Raw genomic sequence first — 25,287 nt, 5'->3', positions numbered from 1 at the left:
CCCTATGATATGATCTTTCTAATTTTAATGCCAAATTAGAGTTTTGACCCCAATTTCACGGTCCACTGAACATAGAAAATGATAGTGCGAGTGGGGCATCCGTGTACTAAGGACACATTCTTGTTTTATATTACATCACTAGAGGCATTAATTTACATTAATGCCCCTTAAAAATAGTTTTCCTGTTATTCACTGGTATATTGTCAAAGAAACTAGCAATACATTTTAATGAAATTCAAGATGAAACTTCACTATGCTCATACAAACATAAAAAATGTCTTAATAATGCGTAAATGAAATAAATAGCAATGTGGGATGAGAAATTGCACTGATCAGTTTAATGATAAATAATGCAAAATCTGTAAAGCATGGTCGCAGAAGCTCTGAATAAATGGTAGGAAATCCACCCAGTACAAATACAAATATTTTCAATTAGAAAGCGATAGTTCTATGAAATTACACATTATAAATGCAAAATATATGCAACTATTCTGATCAGTGAATTTCTCTCAACGAAAGAAAGGAGTGAAATCAAAAGATTTATATGTGATAACACTGAATTACTGAAGGTGTGTGCAAATATTTATATGCCAAAATTAAAAATTGAATATATATACAGTATCAATGATGAATTTAAATTTTACAGGATACAGGATGAAGTTGAAGCCTGGAAACAGGAGACAGAGGATTATATAGCTGTTAAAGATCGGAAAATACTGACAGCACAACAAGAAAAAGATACCACTATATTACAGGTAAAATAGAAAAGTAGACAGATATCAGAACTTACAGATGTCAATACATTACAGTTAAGATAGAAACGATGTCGACAGCTTATTATGAAATTGCATACAGCTGTTACAACCTTATTCACCACACACCCTCTAGTGACCAGCAGCAATAATACCAGTATCATTATTATCTTTCATTGCATTCAAAAGTTCTGAGTCAGACTTTAGTTATTTGAACCTATGTTAGTGACCTTGCAGATAGACATTAGAACCTTATTCAAAACACTCCCTTTAAAGTTGGGCAACAATAATGCTAAATAACTATGTATCATTTCTGGTAATATCCCTCAATGCATAAGAAAAAATCTGAATCTGACATGACTTGGTATAATGAATGACGATGATGGTGATGAATTGGTGTTTAACATCCAGTGGCAAATTTTACATGCACATCAGGACACAGCATCTTTGTTATAAATGTGATATATTTATCTACTCTGCTTTATATTAGACCAACTCTCTACGTTGGGTGAGATTTTTAACATAATTGGATGACAAAGTAACATTCTGCTAGAAGACATGTCACCCAACATGGACACATTATTCTGCCTTCGAGCTGACCAGTCTTTGCCCTTACTCATGAGAGAGGCCTGCTGAGTGCAGATGCAGCAATTACCAATTTTCATGTGCAGTTTGACGTGGCCAGTGATGGATCCAACAACAACTGCACTTGATGATGGATGGCTGTTAAATGTCCAACGCATATTCAAGACGAGAATAAGATGTGATATGAATATAAACCCTGCTTTGTACTAGACCAAGGCATTCAAAATTACAGAACAGAACATTGCTTACATCTACATAAACTTTGGTGGATAGTTGTCTCATTGGCAATCATACCACATCTACTTATGTTTGTATAACTTGCACATACAAACAAAACAGACAGAGTGATTCCTTTATACCATACAGTTTTAATGTAAAGCTTATCAGGCACATACAATTCAGCTCTACTTTACCAGGAGTACAGCTAGTATTGAGAATAATGTTATTAAACGGAAATTTGGGCATGAAAATAATGACAGGATTAATTCAAGTTCAATTACCGGTATACCTATATAGATAAGCCTTTTTTTAAGAGGTGAAGGGTTGTTGTTTATCTAAGCTTGGGGCTGTCTGAAAACTATTACAAGGTAGGAGAAGGGTAAACTTTATTTCATGACATATTATATTTTATTTTTTTCAGTCACGGTTTGTAGCAAGCCAGTCATCACAATTAAGAGATGAACTGAAAGAAAGATATGGAGGAGAAAGCTTTGACAAGAAATTATTACGGGCAGAACTATTTAATAAATTAGGTTTAGCTTATACTAAACCATCAACAACATCTAAGTCATGTAAAAAACGATAGTGTAATAGTAGTTAGGTTATTGAAATTAGATAATAAGCACAGATCTTGATTTGATTATAAGAAAGGTTTTCATGTGAAAGTTATAGGTATGTCTATTAAAAGCAATGATTGGTGAAGTGACAGTTTTTCTCACAGAAAACATTTGTTGTTTGAAGGTGAAGTAGATGTATAGATTTGTTATTTTACAACATCAGACCTTATAAGTCAGAGATAATGGTTTTTAATTTGTTTTAGTTACCCTATGAAGTAATTATTAAAACTTGCAGTGTTTTTTAGTTGTCAGCAGAAGAATAGTATTCACATTGGGACTAAGCATACTAGAATTTCAATGTTTATAAGACTTAATTGAAGGTTGTTACAAAACAAAACAAAAGTTATTTACTTAATTATGCAGAAAATGTATATGGAGAAGTGAGTATACTAGTAAAATTCTGTTTCATGTACATGCTCATAATTAAATAAGTGAGTGTATAGGTAGTTTAACCCCTTCAAGTCCTTCAGTTTACAAACCTATCATACCACATCTTATTTTTATACTAATTCAATGTCACTTTTAACAGTCAGATTAGTGACTCACATCTTCTGGATTTGGAAAAAGAATTCATTTTAACTGTTTTTCAAGGTTTTAAAAAATCCTTTTTTCAAGAGAAAATGTGAATGGATCATCTAATAGCATTTTCTCGTATAAATTAATACCCATATTATTTGTAAGGGAAGAGTTTGCACAGCAAAAACAATTGTCATTTTTTGTGATTAAGATTTTATCAGGGACCAACGAAAGAAATGTAATGCATAAGTCAGGTTTGGAACATTAGACAAGTCATGAGGATTTCTTATTTGTTGTTTTTTGACATTGAATAGGTCAATATTGCATGCTTGATTACAGAAATAATCAAATCACATAAACATTAATGTGGTATTGCAAACTTCCACATCAACAAAAATTCGTCAAACATTAGATATCAATTTTAATTCTATGTATTAAAATGTATCAATTCTTTAATGTGTTTGGATACATTTTTTTTTTATTTACTTTGCCTTTGATGTGTGATATGTTAACAACGAAAGCTACATCTTTTTCCACATACAATGTACAATTGTACATTAAAGTTTTCAATTAATAGCGTAGTAGAGAAAAGCAAATGTTGAAAGAGATATGTATTGAAATGATTGCGATTTTTCTCTCTCTTTTGAAAATTTTACTCACTTAAGGGACCTGAATCTACACTTTTTGCTAGTTTGAAATTTGTTTGGCATTATAAATTGTTTTCTTTTATTTTTAAAGATATAAAAATCTGTTCTTCAGATAAATTTTTAGTGTATATTAGATCTTTGTCAAATGTATGTCTTTCTTTTTATATTTTATGATCTTGCATTTATTTGTACATAAGTTGTAGGGAGTACCAGTATAGTATATTTATTTATTTATTATAATTTAGTATCTTTTCAGTCTTATTAATATTTTCTGTGATATACTGATAATTTTTAAAAGTTAGTTTGTAGTGTGATGGTAGTAATTTTCACACACAGATGCAAAATATACAATGTGTAAATCAGGTGTTGTCAATTTTATGTAAAACACAATAAATCAATGAAAATTGAAAATGATTAACATTAGTTGCAACATGAATTTAGTGGTATTAATGGAAAATTGTAATTGTACTGTCAGTAATAATCTTGTCAAATATTTTATACTTTGTATATTTTTTTTTTTTTTTGGTCAAAGAAATAAATTTTACATATTGGACAAACTATTTCTAGTAAGAACATATAACAAGAGCATGACTGTGATATTTTTGAAAATCAATACTTGTTGTAGGGTAGCTATCTTGTCAAATTTTATAGTATAACTTATATATTCATAAAATGAATAAAATGTAGTACAAGCATATTTGATTTTACTTGTATCATGTTAATTATGAAGTAAATTGGAATATAGTGCAATGAAACAATAGTCATTCTCTTTTTCGAGTACATACAGAAATCTTCCGTTCTCATACAGGATATTGAAACACATCAAAGTAAGGATAACAAATCTGTAGAAAAGGTGCAAATGTGAGCCAAACATTATCCTATATTTTCAGGAGAATATTCATTTCATGTGCTGAGTTAAATGTAAACTGTTTTTAAGAGTTATGCCCCTTGGAAATATAAACTCTATAGAAAACTGCCTTGTAAGCCATCTCTAGTGAACCATTCCATTTTGAAGACCGTACTGTGATCCTATGTAATAAATATAGTAATCCTATTACTCATGTGAAGTGAGAATTCCATTTGACCAAAAAAATAACTTTTTTTCAAGCAGTCACTGAACTGCAAAAATGAGGTCAAGTACAATGGACATGATAGACAGAAACCTGTAACATAAGGTATCTGCAAAGAAGGACTTATAATCTTACATATATAGAATAAAATAAAATTAATACCTCTGGTTTACATTCAGAATCAAAAGATGCATGTTCTATTACATTGGCATTTGCAATTTTAGGTCATTAAACCATTTTAGCTTTGAACTATTGCCCTCCACAAATTTTTATTTACGCTTTACAAATTGATTATGAAATCTCTTGTTGGAACTGCAAATTGTTGATCAGGGGTTCCTGACTTCTGAATGGAATTTGACAGTGAGAAAAACGACCCTGATTTTTAAGTCCTAACAAAATAACGTAAATAGCGAGAAAACAACTTTAGAACCTTTGGACAATGGAAAAAGACTTTTACGTTAACAGGATAGCTGAATTGTATTCGTCTTTGACTAAGAGGAGCCAGAGCCAGGCTTGACATTGGAATTGTTACTAATGACAATTAATGAATACATTAGTTATTCTATGATGAAATTAATAAACAATATATTTTATCAATATTCCTAACAATAAAATGGAGGAATGAAATAATTTCAATCAAGATATGCAGGGTTTTGGCCTGGTGAAGTTCCTCTATGGTTAATTTTTCATCCATGGAGATCACTAAAGGTATGAAGCATCAAGGTCTTCTACCTTCTGAAATATAAAGCTTTAAACTAATAGTTTATGCCATTGCCAAATAGCAATCTGGATCTCTAGCATCCTGCCACTGAGATGATGTCTTCTCAATAATACATACTTTAAAAAGTTCACATCATAATTAACTAAGCTTCAAGTTGAGATAACTTCAGAGTAAAGTTCCTCAAAACCAAATATATATTATATGTTATTAATCATTTAGAACAAAAGGGATGATTTCAGCTTCCTAATTGTGAACTTTCCATTTCTGTGTAGAAACATTCCAGCAGCACCTGCATATCTATACTACTAAAATACCCAGGTCCAATTTGTAAGCCAGCATGATGTAAAAACGACAAATCAAAGAATTCAACTTTATATATAACTAATTTAGACAATGGTGTTGATTAAAAATTACACCATTCCAGGCCCTTTTGTTTTCCACATAATTAATATTACCAATAATTAACAAGTTCAGGGTCGAATCCGATACCGATGCCAATAGTATATGTCACATGTAGTTTCTGGTTGTAGTTCTTCTTTATTCTTCCCTCCACTATTTGGAGTACCACTACTATATTGTAGTGCGAAAACCATGACGGGTTCAAACAGAAAGATTTTGAAAGCAGAAAAAACTGTCCACCTTATAATCAGCATGACATTATCAAATGACAATACGAATGATAAAAATCCAGGCTAAAAATAAGGCGTAGGTACTTTAATTCAGTCACAGACTAGCAACATGTCCCGGGTGTGTTCTAGTGGAGTATATATCTCCCAGTTGATACAATGTGCCAGGGCTTGTGTTTTCCTTCATGATTTCCTTGATAGATGGTTGCTGCTTACAAGGAAGCTATCAAACCAAGAGTTATAAGTGGTGAAGTTGAAATCATCCCTTTGAATATTTTGTGGACACCAACACGCGTTGGTTGACCCGGTGGAATATCTGTTTCACAGATGACGACTGATATGTTCCAATCATCACAACCACAATCCTGTCCTCCTTTTCCTCAGATGTGACCTACCAAATTATGTGTATTTACATGAGCAGCATGACAGGTACCACATGTGGAGCAGGGTCTGCTTACCTTTCCAGAGCACCTGAGATCACTCCTGGTTTTTGGTGGTGTTCATGGTGCTCAGTATCTAGTTTTCTATGTTTTGTTTTGTATATTGTTGTTTGTCTTTTGGTCTTTTTCTTTTTTTGCCATGGTGTTGTTGATTTGTTTTTAACTTTGAGGGTTTGAATATCCCTTTGGTATCTTTCGCCTCTCTTAGAAAATATTCTTTCTACAAGAGTGTTGTAAAATTTGCAACTAGTGGCTGTATGGCACATGTATTTGCATATACACTAAAACTCCACATTATCGAGCTGCAAACCAAAATACAATCATTCCTTTCCATAGAAGCCATTAAAAGTGTGACGAAAATATTTGTAGGACGAACAGATTGACAAGATGATTGCAATATACCACCACTCCTTGAGTGGGGCTATAATTAGTACAATTTTTACCAATATTCCTATTCTAGACCAGTAATATCCAGAATCTGTCAATATCACGAAACTTATTTTTCCCTGCAGTTTATATCAATAACAGAGGCGGATTTAGAGGGTTTTTCAGGGGGCCCGGGCCCCCCCTTTTGTGGGAAAATTTTTGTTGATTATATAGGGAATCACTGAAGCATGACTGGAGCTGGCCCCCTCTTAGGCATCAGTGGGCCCCCCTTATGAAAATTTCTGGATCCGCCACTGAATAATCAATATTTACTGGAAGCATTTATACCTCGAAATATTCTATAACATTCAACTACATTTATTCCAATGAAGGACCATGTTGTAAAAGGAATGCCACTTTTAAGCTGTGCAATGAATTAATAAATAAAAGAGTTATTTTTTCTACTTTTATTGTCACAGAGCAAATGTCACAAACACCCTGTTACATCTAAAGCAGTAAGCTGGTTTTTTGTTGAATATTTACTATTTATGGCCTTTAACCTTAACAAAGTGTAAACATGTATATTATATAAGACAAAATGACAAAACTTGATATTTTGAATATTGAAAAAATGAGGATTCTGCCCACATAAAACTGACTATCCAGCTTTTTTATCTGCTTTCTATTTACCCATGAAAGCCCTTTAATATTTAAAAAGCAAATTTAAACAGATCAATTAAAAACTATCATATACACAAATTCATTCAAAAGCCTTTCACCAACTAACTACTTCAAAAACTGAACACAATAAGCATATGAAAGATTTGTTCTTGTATCACAGATTGTGTATGTTCCATCAAAATCTGCTTATGTCACACAAATTATCCCTACAATTATCTATTGACAAAGTCTACAGAGATCTAGTACAGACAGTATAAATACTAATTACATATATGTCAATATGAAGGAAAAGTTACCATGAATAATAATCATGAAAGTAACACTGGCACCAAACATATGGAGAAAATGATTCAGATATTTAAAAAAAATATAATGAATTAGGTATGCTTTCATAATTAACCATTGTTGCATATAAAATGCCCACATTCCATTATACAAGTTATTTTAATACATAAGTGTATGCCAGAGTCTTGAGACCATGTTGAGACAGGCTTTGTTCTGGATTTTTATCTTTAGGTGAGGAACTGAGAATTTAAATACATGTATATATACAGTATAACAAAGTCTATAATGATGAACAATTGTTGTTGTACACTTTATAGCTGTGTTATTTCACAACAATTTTTTAGCGGGAGAATTAAAAATTATACTGAGTCTATCATCAAAATGAGAACTTGATTTAAAAAAGTTTTTAATATTTCACCTGCTATTTAGTCTAAAATGTAAATATCGTGAAACCAGTATGTTTGATCAGTAAAAAATCTTTTTTAATAAATTGTTTTGTAAAACTGGATAATTTTTTTTACTCAATTGTCAACAACCCACTTTTCATTTTTGTTTTACAATTCTTACAATATTTCTTTATCAACCAAACCTTTTATCTTTAATTTCTAGTCTACAACATCAATACAAAATGACCCACCATACTGACAAAAAAGTTATACTCTATTACTTAAAATACATGCCAGAGAATAATAAATATATTAAATATGTACACTAAATACACTCAATATATATAGATATGATGGTACCTGTACAAAGTCTCCACTACACTGTAATGACACTATTTAAAACACTATAATTAGTACAACATACAATTTGATTAACTAATAATTTATTTGTGTTAAAACTGGTTCATATTGCACATTTATTTACTAATGTTCCATTTCTGTGTTTTGGTCTATGCAGTTTTTGCCAAACATATGCTCACTTTTTATGTCTTCCTGAATATTAAACATTTGAGTTTCACAATTATTCCATTCTAATCACTTCCTGAAAATAAACTTTCCAATCAAACATCAACCCCTTAAATTGATATCCTTTCCTAACAAAAGTGCTTCTAATTGGAATGTTTTCCTCTCAATAACAATGCAATCAACTTGCAATAGTTATGCATTAGCAGTACTCCTACTGAAAGAATATTAAAAGGGTGAAATCATTCTAATATCGAAAAAGAAGAATACAAATACTCTTCAACAATCTCTGATCAAAGCACATACATTAGTGGAATTCTCATGAAAGGTTAAGTTTTTGAGCTTAGAATAGAAAACATCTCCATGTTAACCTACTTTCACTTCTGAAAGTGAAACAAAGAGCACATTGTTTTCTTTTATCATTTCTACATCTATTATAAAGAAAATGTCTCTATTGTCCACCTACATTCTAAAGAATGTGTGACTGAGAACTTATTTTCTTCATCCTACTGACAGATCCTACAGACCCTCTGTTCTAGTTTTAGTTAAGACAATAGGAACATTACTAGACCTAATGATCATATATTGTCTGTTTCTAGTATGCTAATTAATTTCATATAAATGTTAATTTATAACTGTTCAATTATTATAAACACTAGTATACAACCATTTTAAAACAAAATCACAAGAATATGGTTTAATTAAAACATGTGGCAGTCTATGAGGCTTTAGGTAGAAGTACTCAACATTAAATAACAGTATGCTCTTTAAAAGAGAAATTCAATCAGACTTTCATCCTCTTTATCTAGCATTTATTGCCATGCATGTTTTTTTCTGCTTCATTAAAAAGTATTTATCAACTACTAATATTTTTAGGCCTATTTTTTTTTTTTGACAATAATGATGTAATATAAATGCAATGAAATATAAAAAATAAGTTTCCCTATACAGTTCAAATTCAAATTAACCACACATATTTTACTTTTCTTTACTAATAATTGTACTAGTGTGATATCAATCAACCCAACCCTTCCATTTATAGTAAGCAACTCCAGGAAAAACATCTACAACTGTAAATATTTAGCAAATTCCAATTTTTTAATAAAATATGGGTGACCTTAACATTAAGTTATTACTTTAAACCCCTTTTTTATATGCAGTAATGTCAATAAATATCCCCAAATTTGATTTGGTTGATACATACTGGAAAAGTGTCCAATCTATGTCTATAAAACATTTAGTGCATATTTGTCAAACATCAAATGTTAATAAATAGTCTTAAAACAGCATGATGACATTATAAAGCTCCAATGACACAGAAAAGCTTTGGAATGCTTCGCCCACTGTATGCACTCAACACATATCTACAAAACAAGAAAATCATTACTTAAAATAATTTGTCATTCACCTAAATCCTTTTATTTTTACTGGAATACAAAATTACCCTTTTATTTAATTTTTTTCAAGATGTGATATCAAACAAAATTATTCAAACAAATCGTCTTCCCATTATGACTCACTAATATCTATAAATTGATTTCTTAATTTCACCTGATATAAGTATGCTGGATTTTACTTGGTGAAGAGCAGGTGTATTTTTCATGATTTTTCATTTATATAATGAATATCTTTCATATTTCATATGGTATTTGCACAAAGATATGTTTTTTACCCTCTCTGCGGTGGTATATGCAAAAAGGTATGTGCCTTATTTACCCTTCACAGACGCTTGAGCATTTGAGCTTATAATAAAATTCAGTTGTTTTTGCTTACATCTTGATAGCGAAAGAATGAAATATAATTGAATGTTTAATTTAACTTTCTTTTATCAACATTCTGTGTAAATAAACAGATATTTCATTTTCAGAAGGGCTATTTGCACGAAATACCCTTCCTGAGAAGGGTTTTAAAGTAAGTTGATGAGTGGTGAAGTTCTGATTTGTAGTTGCAACAAAATTTGTATGAAGAGACAAACAGGGATATAAAAAGACACAAGAAAAGGTGTAATAAATGATAACTCAAGTAGCTACACGTATCAATCTATCATCTTACTTAATTCTGTGGACCATTTATAGCAATTCCTCCACCTCCTCTGATACCAGTGCCTGTGGCTGGAGAACCTCCAGGGTGTTGTCCTGGTCTTATTGGCTTCGCTGAGAAAAATATCAATAAAAATTAATCCCCTCTTCTTTTTCATTCAAATCAATGTTATGAAAATCAAAGAAATTATGGCAAAGCTTAGCGAATGTTTAAATAACTAAATAACTAATAAGTTATTTCATTGTTCTCTATATTTTAAATCCTACCTAACAAGTCATCTTACTTAATATAATATGCATGATTCTATTTCATAAAAAGATTTGAAGTGTCCCAAATTAACTCAAATTTCCCACATTTATTGACCAACATTACAAAAGCTATTATTTTCCTAATTTTTTTTTTTAATTCTATGACTATAAACTGATGTATATATAATGTAGTTAATGACATATTATCTTACCAATCTGTGCAGCATGTCCTCTCCTAGCCAAGTTCTTCTGTCTCACTGCCTCTTTAATCCTATCCACTTCATGCTGATATCTGTAATAAATTGTTTCTCACTTTAAATCTTACGTTGTAAAATTACATTCTATTATTATAGTCATTCTTTATATTTGGTAAAAGCTTTAATGTTGTTTAGCACAGTATTCTGAAACAGTATATTCAGCATCACTACTTGGCAGTTATATTGTGATTGTATGTAATATAGATAAAGATTTCATTATGTGAAAATGTTCTTGTTTATTTCATTAGATTATATGTCATCTTATATTTCAAAATTTGAAAGTCATATTTCAAATCAATGACAATATTTTTCTAGACATTCTGACTTCTTACCTCTTTCTGTCCCTCATAGCTCCTTCTTTAGCCTCCTTCAAAGCTCCTTCTAGGGCCTTCACCCTTTCCATGGTAGCTCTAAGTCTCTTCTCTAACTTAGGCAGTTCACAACGGAGATCAGCATTGTCCCTGACCAACTGTTTATGCACCTTTGTCAGTTGTTCCAGGTTATTTTCTAGGAATGAGATCTTTTGTTTCTGTGCAGCATTCCCTCCAATATCATCATCTTCATCATCATCCTTTTTCATCTGAGACTGTAACAAATCAGATCAGTTTAAATGCAACTACTGATAACTTTAAATGCATGGAAATATTATTTCATTACAATAAACTAGAATCTTGGTTCAATATATTTTGGTGTGTAGTTGTGGTTTTCAAGTATTGCCATACTACTAATGTATAAACAAATCTAATGTATGGTAGGTAAAATGTTATCTGAAAGTATGTAATTTCTATGTTTAGTAAATATTTACCTTTCGAACTCTATTCTGAAGATCTTGTACAAACAATTTTCTAAGGTTATGCAATGTCTGCAATTCTTTAGCCTGTGAAACAACAAATAAATGCATTTGTAAGTTTTATACTATTTTCCAACATGAAAAAATTCAAACATTCATTACTTTAAACTTTTCACCTCCTTTTCATAGCAGGTGATTTTATCATTATAACATGTACATACCAAAATAAGAAATATGTTTGTTGTATAATTGTAATCATTTCGATTAATTTGATAATAATTTGAAATTACTTAACCTTAACACATATTAGATAGTGGTTTAATGTTTTATTTTAAACGGACATGAATCCCTATTGAAGCATCTAGGTAATACATACTGATCATCTGGATACTGTATTATATTTCAATTCTGGAAATACAAACTTTTAACTAAGATTACGTCCGTGAGACACCTAGCCTTGCTTTGCACTATAACAGTTCCAAGTTCAATGATTTGTGAAATCTAGGTCAAAACCATAATTTGGCATATACTTTAAAAAGATAACATCATAATGAACATGTGTACTAAGTTTCAAGTTTATGTGATCATAACTTTATGGTAAAAAAAAACCTGATCTAAAAATTCAACCTGAAATGGAAGAGACTAACAGACTGATGCACAGACTGGAAAACATAATGACCTCTACTATATTTGACAGGGCATAAAAGTAAATCTTGTAGACTCATTGATATCCAAGTGAAGCTAAGAACAACTTACATAAACCTCAGCATAAGATATTTACAAAATATGGATACTTTACTATCTCAAGTTTTGTATCACTAGTTTACCAACCACCAGAACAGCATCCATATTTCTTGTCTCCTACAAGATTTCTAGTAACTAAAACTTGAGAAAGTTCTTATTACATACCACTGTTTCCTCAAGTCCTTTCAGATCCTGTCTAGCTTGTTCTTTACGGTCTATCTGTAGGGTTAATTCATTCAGTTTAGCAGTCTTCTCTGATTCCTCAGCCTTCAGCTTGTCATAGTCTATTTGTAATTTATCCAAAGCAAGAGACAATTTTTGGTTTTGTCTGAAATAAACATTATAATGCTAAAATATTTTTATTATAAATATCTTCTTTCTTCTTTTCATTTCTAGGACATTAAGCAAACAACAATCAATCAATCATATAGCTGTTCTTAAACATGTACCGGTAGTTGCTTATTACATAAGCTAAATAGTGTATCCACCAGTTTTAATCCATTTTGAAACTTTTACTATTTCCTATGATGTTACAACCCATATTCTACTGTTAAAACTTACTGACAGAAGCATGTAGGTCTCGCAAATTCATTTTTTATATAGATAAGTGATGTCAAAAAAATAATTTTGCTTGTTCAATCCATTTTAAAGCTTGTCATTTATATTTAAATATGAGCAAAGGCCTTTCCAATAAAGATATTTTGCTACAAGATGTCTTTTATTATGTTGTTAATGTGGGTAAAAAATCTTTTCGGGTAAGGCTTTAAGTCATATCTAATTTTACCAGCAACTTTGTGTAAAATGTATAATTTTTGGTCAAATATGTTCAATTCCAGCAGGTTTATGATGTCACAGCTGGCGCATCTGTACTAAAATGTCCAGTTACATTATCCTATTTCTTTATCATTAATAATAAAAAAATTTGAATGGAATGAAGAATTCTTCTTTTTTTGTAATTTCAGGGGTCCAAATAATGGCTTTTATCTCCCTTTCATAAAAAATCAGAAAAAACACCCAATTACATTTACTTCACAATAATATGTAATATTAATCAAGGTCTGTTTGACTAAAATTCTATTTATAGAAGTTCCAAATATCATTGTCAGTTGGAATTTTACAAATTGGAATGATCTCATACTGGCTCTCTTAGTGATGTCAGCTTTAAATGGTTATGACCACTGGAAATGTAAATGGTAAAAACTTACTCCTTGAGTTGATCAATGAGAGACTGTTTGTTGTCAATCTCATCCCTAAGTCCAGACAATTGTTTCTGGTGACTTTCTCTATGCACCTCCATTTGTTGTTCCAAAGCTGTTTTCATGTCAGCATCAGATTTCACCTTTTCTTTCTCAGTTATATGGATTTGTTCTGAAGAAAAAAAGTTAAAAATAAATGTGGATAGTGTCCACATGTGGACATAGATGATGCCCCCGCTTGCATATCATATAGTAATAAAGGGACATAACTGAAGATTGGTAAAAGTGACGCTACCCAAATTTGAACTTGATCTGAGTTTTGTGGTAATAAGCATTGTGTGTAAGTCTCATAACATTTGGTCGAGGCTAACTTAAGTAGAGAACAGAAACTAAAAATTCAGCAATTTTTCTATTTGTAAACACGCATAACTCTAGAACGGTTGTGTATAAGTTTTATAACATTTGGTTGAGACAAACTAAAGTTAGAGAACGGAAACGAAAAATTCAGCAATTTTTATGTTTATAAAGGGACATAACACAAGAATGGTAAAAGTGTCTCCACCAAATTTCGTACTTAATCTGTATTATGTAGTAATAAGCATTGTGTATAAGTTTCATAACATTTGGTTGAGGCAAACTAAAGTTAGAAAACGGAAACAAAAAATTTGTACTTGATCTTAGTTTTGTGGTAATGAATATTGTGTATAGGTTTCATAATGTTTGGTTGGGGCAAACTTAAGTTACAGAATGGAAACTAAAAATTTTGCAATCTTTCGATTTATAAAGGGGCATAACTCAATAATGGTTAAAGTGACACTACCCAAATTCAACTTGATCTGTGTTTTATCAGTGGAAGTCAAAATTAAACATTGCATTGTATAAAGCATTGATTGTAGTTGATTCAACTATAATCATGGACAAAGGAAGATAACTCCAATTTCAAAAATTACTTAGAAGAAAATAAAAATTTTGCAATTTTTCCATTTATAAAAGGGCATAACTCTAGAACGGTTAAAGTGACGCCATCAAAATTCAAACTTGATCTGTGTTTTGTGGTAATAAGCATTGTGTATAAGTTTCATAACATTTGGTTGAGGCAAACTTAAGTTGGAGAACGGAAACTAAAAATTTTGCAATTTTTCCATTTATAAAGGGGCATAACTCTAGAACGGTTAAAGTGACGCCACCAAAATTCAAACTTGATCTGTGTTTTGTGGTAATAAGCATTGTGTATAAGTTTCATAACATTTGGTTGAGGCAAACATTAGTTAGAGAACAGAAACTAAAAATTTTGCAATTTTTCCATTTATAAAGGGGCATGACTCTAGAACGGTTAAAGTGACACCACCAAAACTCAAACTTGATCTGTGTTTTGTGGTAATAAGCATTGTGTATAAGTTTCATAACATTTGGTTGAGGCAAACTCAAGTTAGAGAAGGGAAACCAATTTTGGGACGTACGTTTGTACGTACGTACAGACGGACAAGGGTAAAACTTAATGCCCCCACCGCTACGGTGTGGGCATAAAAATGAACAATTGTTTACATGAGCTGATTCAGCCATTTTCAATCAAATTCTCATTATACGTCTTGTTTACAAAATAAGAGTACCTACAATTCCAAAGTAACTGCTAATTTGTTTTTAGTTCCAAACTTTGGTTATAGAAATACAGCCTAAATAATATTTAAATTCACACAATTACCTTGTGCTCTAAGTTTGGCTATTTCTTCATTTAGAGAATCTACATTCTCCTGCAATAGTCTTTTCTTTTGGTCAATATCTTTGATGGTCTCATTTAGAGATGACATCTTAGCTTCATGCTGAAACAGACATTATGAAATAAATATCACAGAATCTTAAGTCAATTTTTTTTTTTCGATTCCAATATTTTATGTAGTTATTTCATTTTAGCTTATTATTTGAAACATTTCATCTTTTTTCCATTCAAAACACATTATTAGTATAAAATATTTCATGATTGCCTTGAAAAATGATATTCTTTCCCATATTCTTTACGAACAAAGAACTGTGAATAAAATGAGATGCTGGCCATACATCAATGAGACAGAAACCCACCAACACAAAAAAACAAAACAAAAAGACAACTAATGGTGACATATATCTAAATATAATTACAAATGAATCAATCTCAATATAAATTGGTGGTTCTGTTTTACACTAAGAGGAAAGTTTCAGATATTTTACCGTTTATTTGATTAAAATATAGCATTTATAATTCAGACTTTAATAAAAAAATGAAATGAAATGATAAAATAACCAATTGCATTTCAGAAAAGTTACCATGTATTAATTCAAATTGGTCAAAAATGACTCAATGCATAAACCACAAATGACTATAAACTATATATCATTGAGATGGGAGCCATCTCTGTGGGCCCCGCTGTGAATAATGTGTGGTAAAAAATTTGTATCTTTATAATTGGACATGGGGTTGTCAACTGAAACCAAAGTTTTTGACCTTGACCTTTGACCTAGGAAGTTGTACATAAATTATGACACACCCTCTGGTGTTGGTTTATATACATGTCAAGTATAAATTTTGAAATCATAACGGTTCTCAAGATATAGAGTGGACACGATCTTTACCATAGGACATGGGGTTGTCAACTAAAACCAAAGTTTTTGACCTTGACCTTTGACCTAGGAAGTTGTACATACATTATGACACACCCTCTGATGTTGGTTAATATACATGTCAAGTATAAACTTTGAAATCATAATGGTTCTCTAGATATAGAGCGGACACAATTTGTTACTGACGGACAGACTGATCACTATAGGGCGTCTGCCATTCCGCGGGGCCCTAATTATTGATCTAAGGCTTTGCAAAACTATTTTCAAAGAACCTAAATGTCGATGATGCCAAAGACAAATTGAGAATCACTATGTCTTGCTTCTGCGACAAAATATTGCTGGCTCGACAAACATTGCCACTCTAATATTGAAATACGAGGACTTTCCTCTAAGGTGATTAAATAATTTAGCATACTCACCTGTTGTATAGTGAGTTGACAGTCTGACAGTTCTTTTACAGCTGTTTCTAATTTCTTGTTGACCTCAGTACTGCTGGTCTCAAAGTTCTGTGATCTTGTGACTAATGATTTAACTTCAGACTTCATCCTACTAATGTATAACCTTGCTACGGTAAACTCTTCTTCTAACTTCTCAGATGTTCCTAATAATGACTGAAAAACAGATAAAAACTTAAAGCTACACTGATTTTTTTTAATTCAGTCTATCCTGGTCCTAATAATGGCTGAAAGACAGATAAAACTATACAGATTTATTTACCTCAATCTATCCTGGTCTTAACAAGCATTCTAAGAGTATTGCATGGCAATACATAGTCCCCTTCCAGTTAAAAATTCATTGTACTGGAACAAAATGCTAAGTTGATCTATAACTTGTCATGGTGTAAACTATATAACAAATATCAAGTCAATATCTTCAAGCATGACGAAAAAAAGTGTGGAAAATTGATTATATAAGTGAATATTCGAAGTCCAAGGAGCATAACTCTGCACAAATCATCAGACCGGAACAAAATTAGAACTTGATCTGTAACTTGTCATGATAAAACTATATACCAATTATCAAATCAATATCTTCAAGCATGACGAAAATGAGGAAAACTGATTATTTGAGTGAATTTTCAAAGTCCAAGGACCATAACTCTGCACAAAATCATCAGACAGGAACAAAATTCGAACTTGATCTGTAACTTGTCATAATAAAACAATACACCAAATATCAAATCAATATCTTCAAGCATGAAGAAAAAAAATGGGGTGGAAAACTGATTTGCCGGACGGACAGACAGATAGACAGACGGACGGATGGAGTGCAAACCTAAAGTCCCCTTCAACTTAGTCGGTAGGGGACTAATAATAAATGAAAAAACAGATAAAAAGCTATACACATATATACTGATCTATCCTTGTCCATACAATGACCAAAAGATGGATATAACTATAAAGATTTATTCAATCTGATCTGTAATAGTCTTCTAAATTTTTACAAATACTTTTAATTCAGAAATTAATGCGATATTTTTATTTTTGCGAAAACTTGTGACAGGGTATTTTAGATAGCATTATGAGTGTTACATCCAGCATTTCCTGACATCACAATAATTAAACTTGCATTTGTGTCCATTTTGGTTTTACAATTGCAAATTATAAATGCACACAGAAACATCTAAATTCACAGTAACTTTTTTAATTGTTGAAACATAACCTATTTTTCCATTTCTATGTCTTTACATGATCAAAGTCTGCATAACCAAAATTGCATGGCTATTTGATTTTGTACCCTGCCTAATCCATATATAAAACTTCTGAAAATCAAGATAAATTCATATTTTAAAGGCTTAAAACATTCTAGTTTATACCTTAGAATCACCTCCTCCTACAATCTCTCCAATATCTCCAAGATCTTTCAACAATCCAGACATCATGTCAGCCACACGTTTCTTCTGATGAAGTACAGAATCCTTGGCAGAATCATAGTCTGACTGTAGGGCATTCAAGGAATTCTGTAGGTTTAACAAAACAGCATATATAAAACTGGTATTAAGCTATAACAACACTTTTAAATGTAAGATATCATTCTGATTATTCAGCAACATGACAATTTTAAATTCCAGACATTGCATGAAAATATGCATGTCTATAACATGATGAGTGTAACATCTGCTGAATGGTTGAAAATGCTGTAATGGACTCTTTCTTTAAAATGTCAATATCTGTGGAACCACATTGAGGAAAAAAGAAATGTTGTTACAAGACATAAAATATTTTATCGTCATGCAATCATGGTTAGATAAGAAAACTGTGATAATTTGGCTATACTGATTAACACTTACTGTTTTCTTGCTCAATTCTTCAGCTAGTGCTTCATTCTCTATGTTTTTAGCATCAACTTCTTGTGATTTCTGATCATAATTCATAGCAAGTTCTTCCAAAGCTTGGAGCACTTCTTTCACCTCATCCTTAGCAGACTCATTATCAGTCTGGATACGGGCCATCTCCTGTTGTAGTACATCATAGTCTTTCTTTCCTGAGCTGATTAGTTCTTCCTGTTCCATCATTTGTTCCTTCAGTCTCTCTATCATTTGAGACGTGTTGTTGATTTCATCATCCTAAAAGAAATATATCTAATGTTGGCTTCATTAAAAAAATATATATCAGTATAGATCATTTGTTCTCTTCTTACAAAGTCCACTGAATATAAATATGCTACCTTAATCGGGCTTGTATAGTTCGCACTGGTACATAGTCCGCACCCCCTTCTCCCCACGAAATTTTTGGTAAAAAAACTTTTTGTAACTGTTAGAAAAGGTCTAATGAAACTCCAGTATTTTCAAATCGTGTGTGCTGGTATGCGGTATTTTCTTGGAAAAACTTATTTTCCATCAACAAACAGAAGCTGAAACTGCTTGTAAATGATTCTAAAAGCCTTCACGGTTGTTAAAATAAGTCTAAATCACATTTAGAAACTTGTTTATGTTTAAACCGGAAGTTTGAAAAGCATGTGTTAAAGAAGAGAAAAAACGGTGAGAGTTGAAATCCGTATATACTAGATATCAATATAATACGACTTTGAAAGTAAAACAGTTCCATCCTGATGTAAAATAGCATTAAATATATCTATCACATTAATGTTTGAAGGGTTTTAAGCTAATAAATAACATATTAGTCTCTATGAAACACCAAAACGGAACGTATAATAACCGATTACGTTTTGTAATTTACACATCGTAAGCTGGTTTCTGTTGACTTTTTTACCTTTTTTGTACAGTTTCATTCAAGCAGATACCAGTTTATTTTATAAGCAATGCATTGAAAAGAAACGATAAATTTGTTATGAAGCGTTTAACTTTTAAATTTATCAATATTAATTTGATATTGAATAATAATAACTTATTAATATGGATTAGGTAAAATTATTAGTTTGAAAAGTGATAAGAGCGCCCTCTACAATATCAATTACAAACATGGCGGAACAAAAATAAACCACATCATGAAATTGAATTTTTTCTATTATTTCTTGCTTATTGAACTCTATAGTCCGCACCCCTGCTGGCAGGTCCAATTTTGGAGAATAAAACCGTGGACTATACAAGCCTTTTAACGGTATTCTCTTTTCTTTTCTTTTTCTCCTTTTTTTTTGTAAAGTTTAAATAAAATGACCCTGAACAGTTGGGGCAAGTATGGACACAACATTCAAGCTTGATACAGCTTTGCATTTGGATTGTGATTAAATATTTGACACAGCATAGGTTTCTGACACAGAATGAATGTGGTCTAAGAACTTAAAAATTTTAAATTGGACATTCACCTATTATGGTCCAATATCCAAAATCTAAATACATGGTTAGATTCAGCATATCAAAGAACCCCAAGAATTCAATTTTTGAAGAAATCAAACAAAGTTTAATTTTGGACCCTTTTGACCTCAATGTGGACAAAGTTGATAACGGGGCCCAAAAATCAAAAATCTAAATACATGGTTAGATTCAGCATATCAAAGAACCCCATATATTCAATTTTTGTTGAAATCAAACAAAGTTTAATTTTGGACCCTGATTTGGACCAACTTGAAAACTGGGCCCATAATCAAAAATCTAAATACACGTTTAGATTCAGCATATCAAAGAACCCTAAGAATTCAATTTTTGTTAAAATCAAACTAAGTTTAATTTTGGACCCTTTGGACCTTAATGTAGACCAATTTGAAAACAGAACCAAAAATTAAGAATCTAAATACACGGTTAGATTCGGCATATCAAAGAACCCCAATAATTCAATTTTTGATGAAATCAAAGAAAGTTTAATTTTGGACCCTTTGGACCTCAATGTGGACCAATTTAAAAACGGGGCCCAAAATCCAAAAACTAAATACACGGTTAGATTCAGCATATTAAAGAACCCCAAGAATTCAAGAATAAAACCCCATTGAAATTGGTCAAGAAATAAGCAATTTATACGAAGTATCTTCTTTTGCACAATACTGTGCAATTAAATATTTCTTGCTATTGCGCAATACTGTACAATTGACATTTTCTTGCTATTGCGCAATATTGTGCTATTGGATATTTCTTGCTATTGCGCAATACTGTGCAATTGAAGATTTCTTGCTATTGCACAATACTGTGCAATTGAAGATTTCTTGCTATTGTGCAATACTGTGCAATTGAAAATTTCTTGCTATTGCACAATACTTGTTTGGTGTGTATCTCCTACAATATCATTATTATTTATTTTTAAATATAAATCAGAAATAACCAACTTAAAATGGAAAATTTTAAAAGAAAAAAAAAAGGAAAAAAAGAAACAAAAGGAAAAAAAAAAATCACCCCCCCCCCCCCCCAAATTTTTTGAACCCCCTTATGATTCATCACCCCAAAACTCAATCCCAGCCTTCCCTTTGTGGAATGGTACCTTGCAGTACAATTTCAGAGAGATCCATACACTTGAACACAAGTTATTGTCTGGAAACTAGAAAAATGCTTGTTTTTTGCCCCTTTTTGGCCCCTAATTCCTAAAATATTCAGGCAATTACCCCCATCATCAATCCCAGCCTTCCCATTGTGGTATTGTACCTTGCAGTACAATTTCAGAGAGATCCATACACTTGAACACAAGTTATTGTCTGGAAACTAGAAAAATGCTTATTTTTGGCCCCTTTTTGGCCCCCAATTCCTAAACGTTTCGGCAATTAGCCCCAAAACTCAATTCCAGCTTTCCCTTTGTGATATGGAACCTTGTAGTACAATTTCAGAAAGATCCATACACTTACACACAAGTTATTGTCATGAAACTAGAAAAATGCTTGTTTTTTCCCCTTTTTTGGCCCCTAATTCCTAAAATTTTGAGGCAATTACCCCCAAAATCAATCCCAGCATTCCTTTTGTGATATGGAACCTTGTGGTACAATGTCAGAGAGATCCATACACTAACACACAAGTTATGTCTGGAAGTTACAAAAATGCTTATTTTTGGCCATTTTTGGCCCCTAATTCCTTTACTGTTGGTACCAAAACCCCCAAAATCAATCCCTACCTTCCTTTTGTGGTATTGAACCTTGTGGTAAAATTTCATAGAGATCCATTCACTTAAACTAAAGTTAGAGTGCGAAAACCAATGTGTCTTCGGACGACGCCGGACGACGACGACGACGACGCCAACGTCATACCAATATACGACCACAAAAATTTTTTTGCGGTCGTATAAAAATTCAATCAGGATTTCCATAGATGTAATAAGGTCATTCTGAGTAGAACCTTGATGTCATATGGGGTAAAAGTTCATTAGAGCAATTTGTACCATCTGTAAAGTAAATAAACAGCTTCGCCGAGGGCAGCTGGATATGACCGCAGAGGTCCAACCCTGAACATTTGGGGCAAAAATGGACACAATATTCAAGCTTGATACAGGTCTGAATTTAAATTGTAATTAAATATTTGACATATTATAGGTTTCTGAAACAGAGTAAATGTAGTCAAAGAACTTAAAATTGGTTGTATGATTTGAATTTATACTCAATTGAAGATTTCTTGCTGTTGTGCAATACACTGCTGTTGCGCAATACTTAGTAAATCTGTTTTCAGACTATATACAAACGAATTAGCAAAATAAATTGTGACCCCCAATTTTTTTCTTTGGAATATTGACAATTTCTTAAATCTTGATGAAAAAAAAATTTGAATTGTTTTACATTGTCATTTCAGGGCCTTTTATTGCTGACTGTGCGGTATGGGCTTTGCTCATTGTTGAAGGCCGTACGGTGACCAAGGATCCGGAATTTTTTTCACACAATTTCGGTCATTTTTAGATGATTGAAAAGTTGGTGCCCCTTTTCAAATAATTTTGTCGTCATCAATGTCGATGTCAAACTAGATTCATAGCATCAACGAACTTGAATTGCTGTCATGTGTTTCATCGCATTTACAACAAGTAAATTTCTTACCATTTTTCTAAAAACCTTCAAGAACAGTTTAGGGAATGCAACAGTTTAAAATAGAAATGATTTTAATGACTCAAAATGGTCAATTTCTCAGACATTGCTACCGTTTCTTTCGATTTGACAAAATTAAAACCGGAAGTTAACGATAATATTAAAGTACGGAAATTCCGGATTCATTTCCGGGATTCGTTTTGTTTATCAAATTGACAGGAAATCACCGGCTTTTTAATTTTATTACCTGTAAAAGTGTTTGAATATAACAGTTAATAGTTGCATTCGTTTACTTTAGCATGAAATCAATTTGCATTTTACGATTAAATATTTAATTTGCTGAAGACAACTTCACGCATGCGTATTACATAGTAAATAAAGCACGTGTGTTACTCGTGAAAAAAATACTTTTTTCTACTAATAGATAAAATTAAGGTTTAATTTTAAATCAGAATTGATGATTGTCTTTGCTGAAAAGTAATTAAATAATGAATACACTTGTCAAGGAATTTTAATTTCTTTAAGATATTATTCTGAGCTTGTGGTCAATGTCAGGTGTGAATTAAAAACTCAGGTAAAAAGTAATTAGTGATCATTAGCCAATGTTTCCCGGAGGCATTGATATAGTTACAAATGTATTAGGAGGGCCCTCAGGATTATCAAACTATACTGGAGTGGCAGTTTTATTACAGGAAAGGGATTATAAACAAAAACAAGTGATCACAAGTGCAAAATGGCGATTAAGAAATCTGATTTAAAACATTGAGTCAATGAAATGACCGAAATTATTTCTGTTAAAAAATGTGAAATTTGTCCTAAACCCCAATTACTCATTTAGGACAAATACTTTCAGTTTAGGACATGACTGGCAAATATGACCGTTTCCGGACCCTTGACGGTGACCTATAGTTGTTAATTTCTGTGTCATTTGGTCTCTTGTGGAGAGTTGTCTCATTAGCAATCACATCACATCTTCTTTTTTATACTTAAACACAAGTTATTGTCTTAAAACTAGAAAAATGCTTGTTTTAGACCCTTTTTGGCCCTTAATTCCTGAACGGTTTGGGCAATTACCCCCAAAATGAATCTCAACCCTTCTACTTGTGGTATTGAACCTTGTGGTACAATTTCAGAGCAATCAAAATACTTATACACAAGTCATTGTCCTGAAACTAGAAAAATGCTTGTTTTGGCCCCTTTTTGGACCCTAATTCCTAAACGGTTGGGACCATCACCCCCAAAAACAATCCCAACCTTCTTTTTGTGGTATTGAACCTTTGGTGTAATTTCATAGAGATCCATACACTTCAACTAAAGTTATTGTCCGGAAACCAAATAGACGACAGCGACGACGTGATACCAATATACCAACGCAATAATTTTTTGCGGTCATATAAAAATCTGTTATCTTTTTGAAAAGAATGTTAGTTATGGGATAAACTATTTAAATATATAATATATTATATGTAGATTTGGAGAAATTAGGCTAGAATAGACAGATCAAGCAAAGCAAGTTTAAAAGGGGCTTTACTTAAAATTACACAACAGAAAAAAAAATCGTTTTAAAATTAATCTATTGAAAAATGTGAAAGTGCTTAAGTGAAATAAATGATTATTAGGGGCCTGATGAAATATAAATGCTGTACAATAACCTAGAAAAAAACATTGTTACCATGGTCAATTTCAACCTTTTTTCAAAAACAGTTATGTATGAATCTCTTAAAATTGTCCAGATTTTTTTTTCTAGTGCCATTGATGACTGTGTAAGATTTTGTTAAGGTATCAATGACTCAGATAATAATTGAAGGTACAGAAACTAAGTGTAAATGCATCCAACACAGGAGCATTATATTAAAATGTGTCTTGCCAATAACCCATATTCTTCAATTTTTATATTTTCTACACCATCCTATTACCTTTTCGTCTAACTGTGCATATAATTTCATCCTTTCACCATCCCATTGTGTCTTCTCAGCCTCTGTTATGGTACTAAGATTACCTATACTAGATTCCATGATAGTTGGAGCAACATCTAATCCTTCAGATTCAATAGATGTTATACTGGCCTTCATATCTATTTGTTCCTCTGATGATACAGCCTGACCTAAAATTAAACACAAACACATACTGAAGATATCAATTGTTTCAAGGTTTCAATCTAGGGTAATTCCAGGAAAAAATGTATAAGGGTGTTGGACAAGAATTTTTTTTATACGCCACAATCCACAACTTCTGTTTTAATTTGTTACATCCTCCTGTAAAAAAACTAACACATAGAAAAAATAAATGGGGAATGTGTTCATGGGACACAGATCATGCTCTGCTTGCATGGAACATTATAAAGGGACAAAACTCAAGAATGGTAAAAGTGACACTACCAAAATGCATCTTTATCTGAGTTTTGTGGTAATATGCATTCTGTATAAGTTTCATAACATTTGGTTGATGCAAACTTAAGTTAGAAAACGGAAATGAAAACTTCAGCAATTTTTCCATTTGTAAAGGGACATAACTCTAGAATAGTCAAAGTGACACCACCAGAATTCAAATTTGATCTGTGTATTGTAGTAATAAGCATTGTGTATAAGTTTCATAATGTT

General features: G+C 31.8%; 2 protein-coding genes across 2 annotated transcripts in view; one reads left to right on the top strand and one right to left on the bottom strand.

Moving 5' to 3' along the window:
- Window positions 1-4,033, top strand: part of LOC127728456 (coiled-coil domain-containing protein 177-like) — a 31,771-nt gene extending 27,738 nt beyond the window's left edge. The window contains exons 16-17 of the mRNA XM_052235842.1: window positions 647-755; window positions 1,978-4,033. Of these exons, the coding sequence (XP_052091802.1) occupies window positions 647-755; window positions 1,978-2,142 (274 nt within the window). The 3' untranslated portion in view covers window positions 2,143-4,033. The remainder of the gene's footprint in view (window positions 1-646; window positions 756-1,977) is intronic.
- Window positions 4,034-7,011: 2,978 nt separating this feature from the next.
- LOC127728449 (kinesin heavy chain-like) overlaps window positions 7,012-25,287 on the bottom strand; it is a 34,476-nt gene continuing 16,200 nt past the window's right edge. The window contains exons 12-23 of the mRNA XM_052235830.1: window positions 24,604-24,791; window positions 18,594-18,869; window positions 18,120-18,263; window positions 16,723-16,914; window positions 15,411-15,528; window positions 13,718-13,880; window positions 12,678-12,840; window positions 11,784-11,855; window positions 11,311-11,564; window positions 10,934-11,013; window positions 10,486-10,586; window positions 7,012-9,797 (exon numbers count right to left, since the gene is read on the bottom strand). Coding sequence (XP_052091790.1) covers window positions 10,486-10,586; window positions 10,934-11,013; window positions 11,311-11,564; window positions 11,784-11,855; window positions 12,678-12,840; window positions 13,718-13,880; window positions 15,411-15,528; window positions 16,723-16,914; window positions 18,120-18,263; window positions 18,594-18,869; window positions 24,604-24,791 — 1,751 coding nt within the window. The 3' untranslated portion in view covers window positions 7,012-9,797. The remainder of the gene's footprint in view (window positions 9,798-10,485; window positions 10,587-10,933; window positions 11,014-11,310; window positions 11,565-11,783; window positions 11,856-12,677; window positions 12,841-13,717; window positions 13,881-15,410; window positions 15,529-16,722; window positions 16,915-18,119; window positions 18,264-18,593; window positions 18,870-24,603; window positions 24,792-25,287) is intronic.

Source organism: Mytilus californianus, unplaced genomic scaffold (genome assembly GCF_021869535.1).
Source record: "Mytilus californianus isolate M0D057914Y unplaced genomic scaffold, xbMytCali1.0.p SCAF_2, whole genome shotgun sequence".
Taxonomy (NCBI): domain Eukaryota; kingdom Metazoa; phylum Mollusca; class Bivalvia; order Mytilida; family Mytilidae; genus Mytilus; species Mytilus californianus.
The sequence above is the reverse complement of the archived record's forward strand: the minus strand, read 5'-3'. Positions and strand labels throughout refer to the sequence as shown.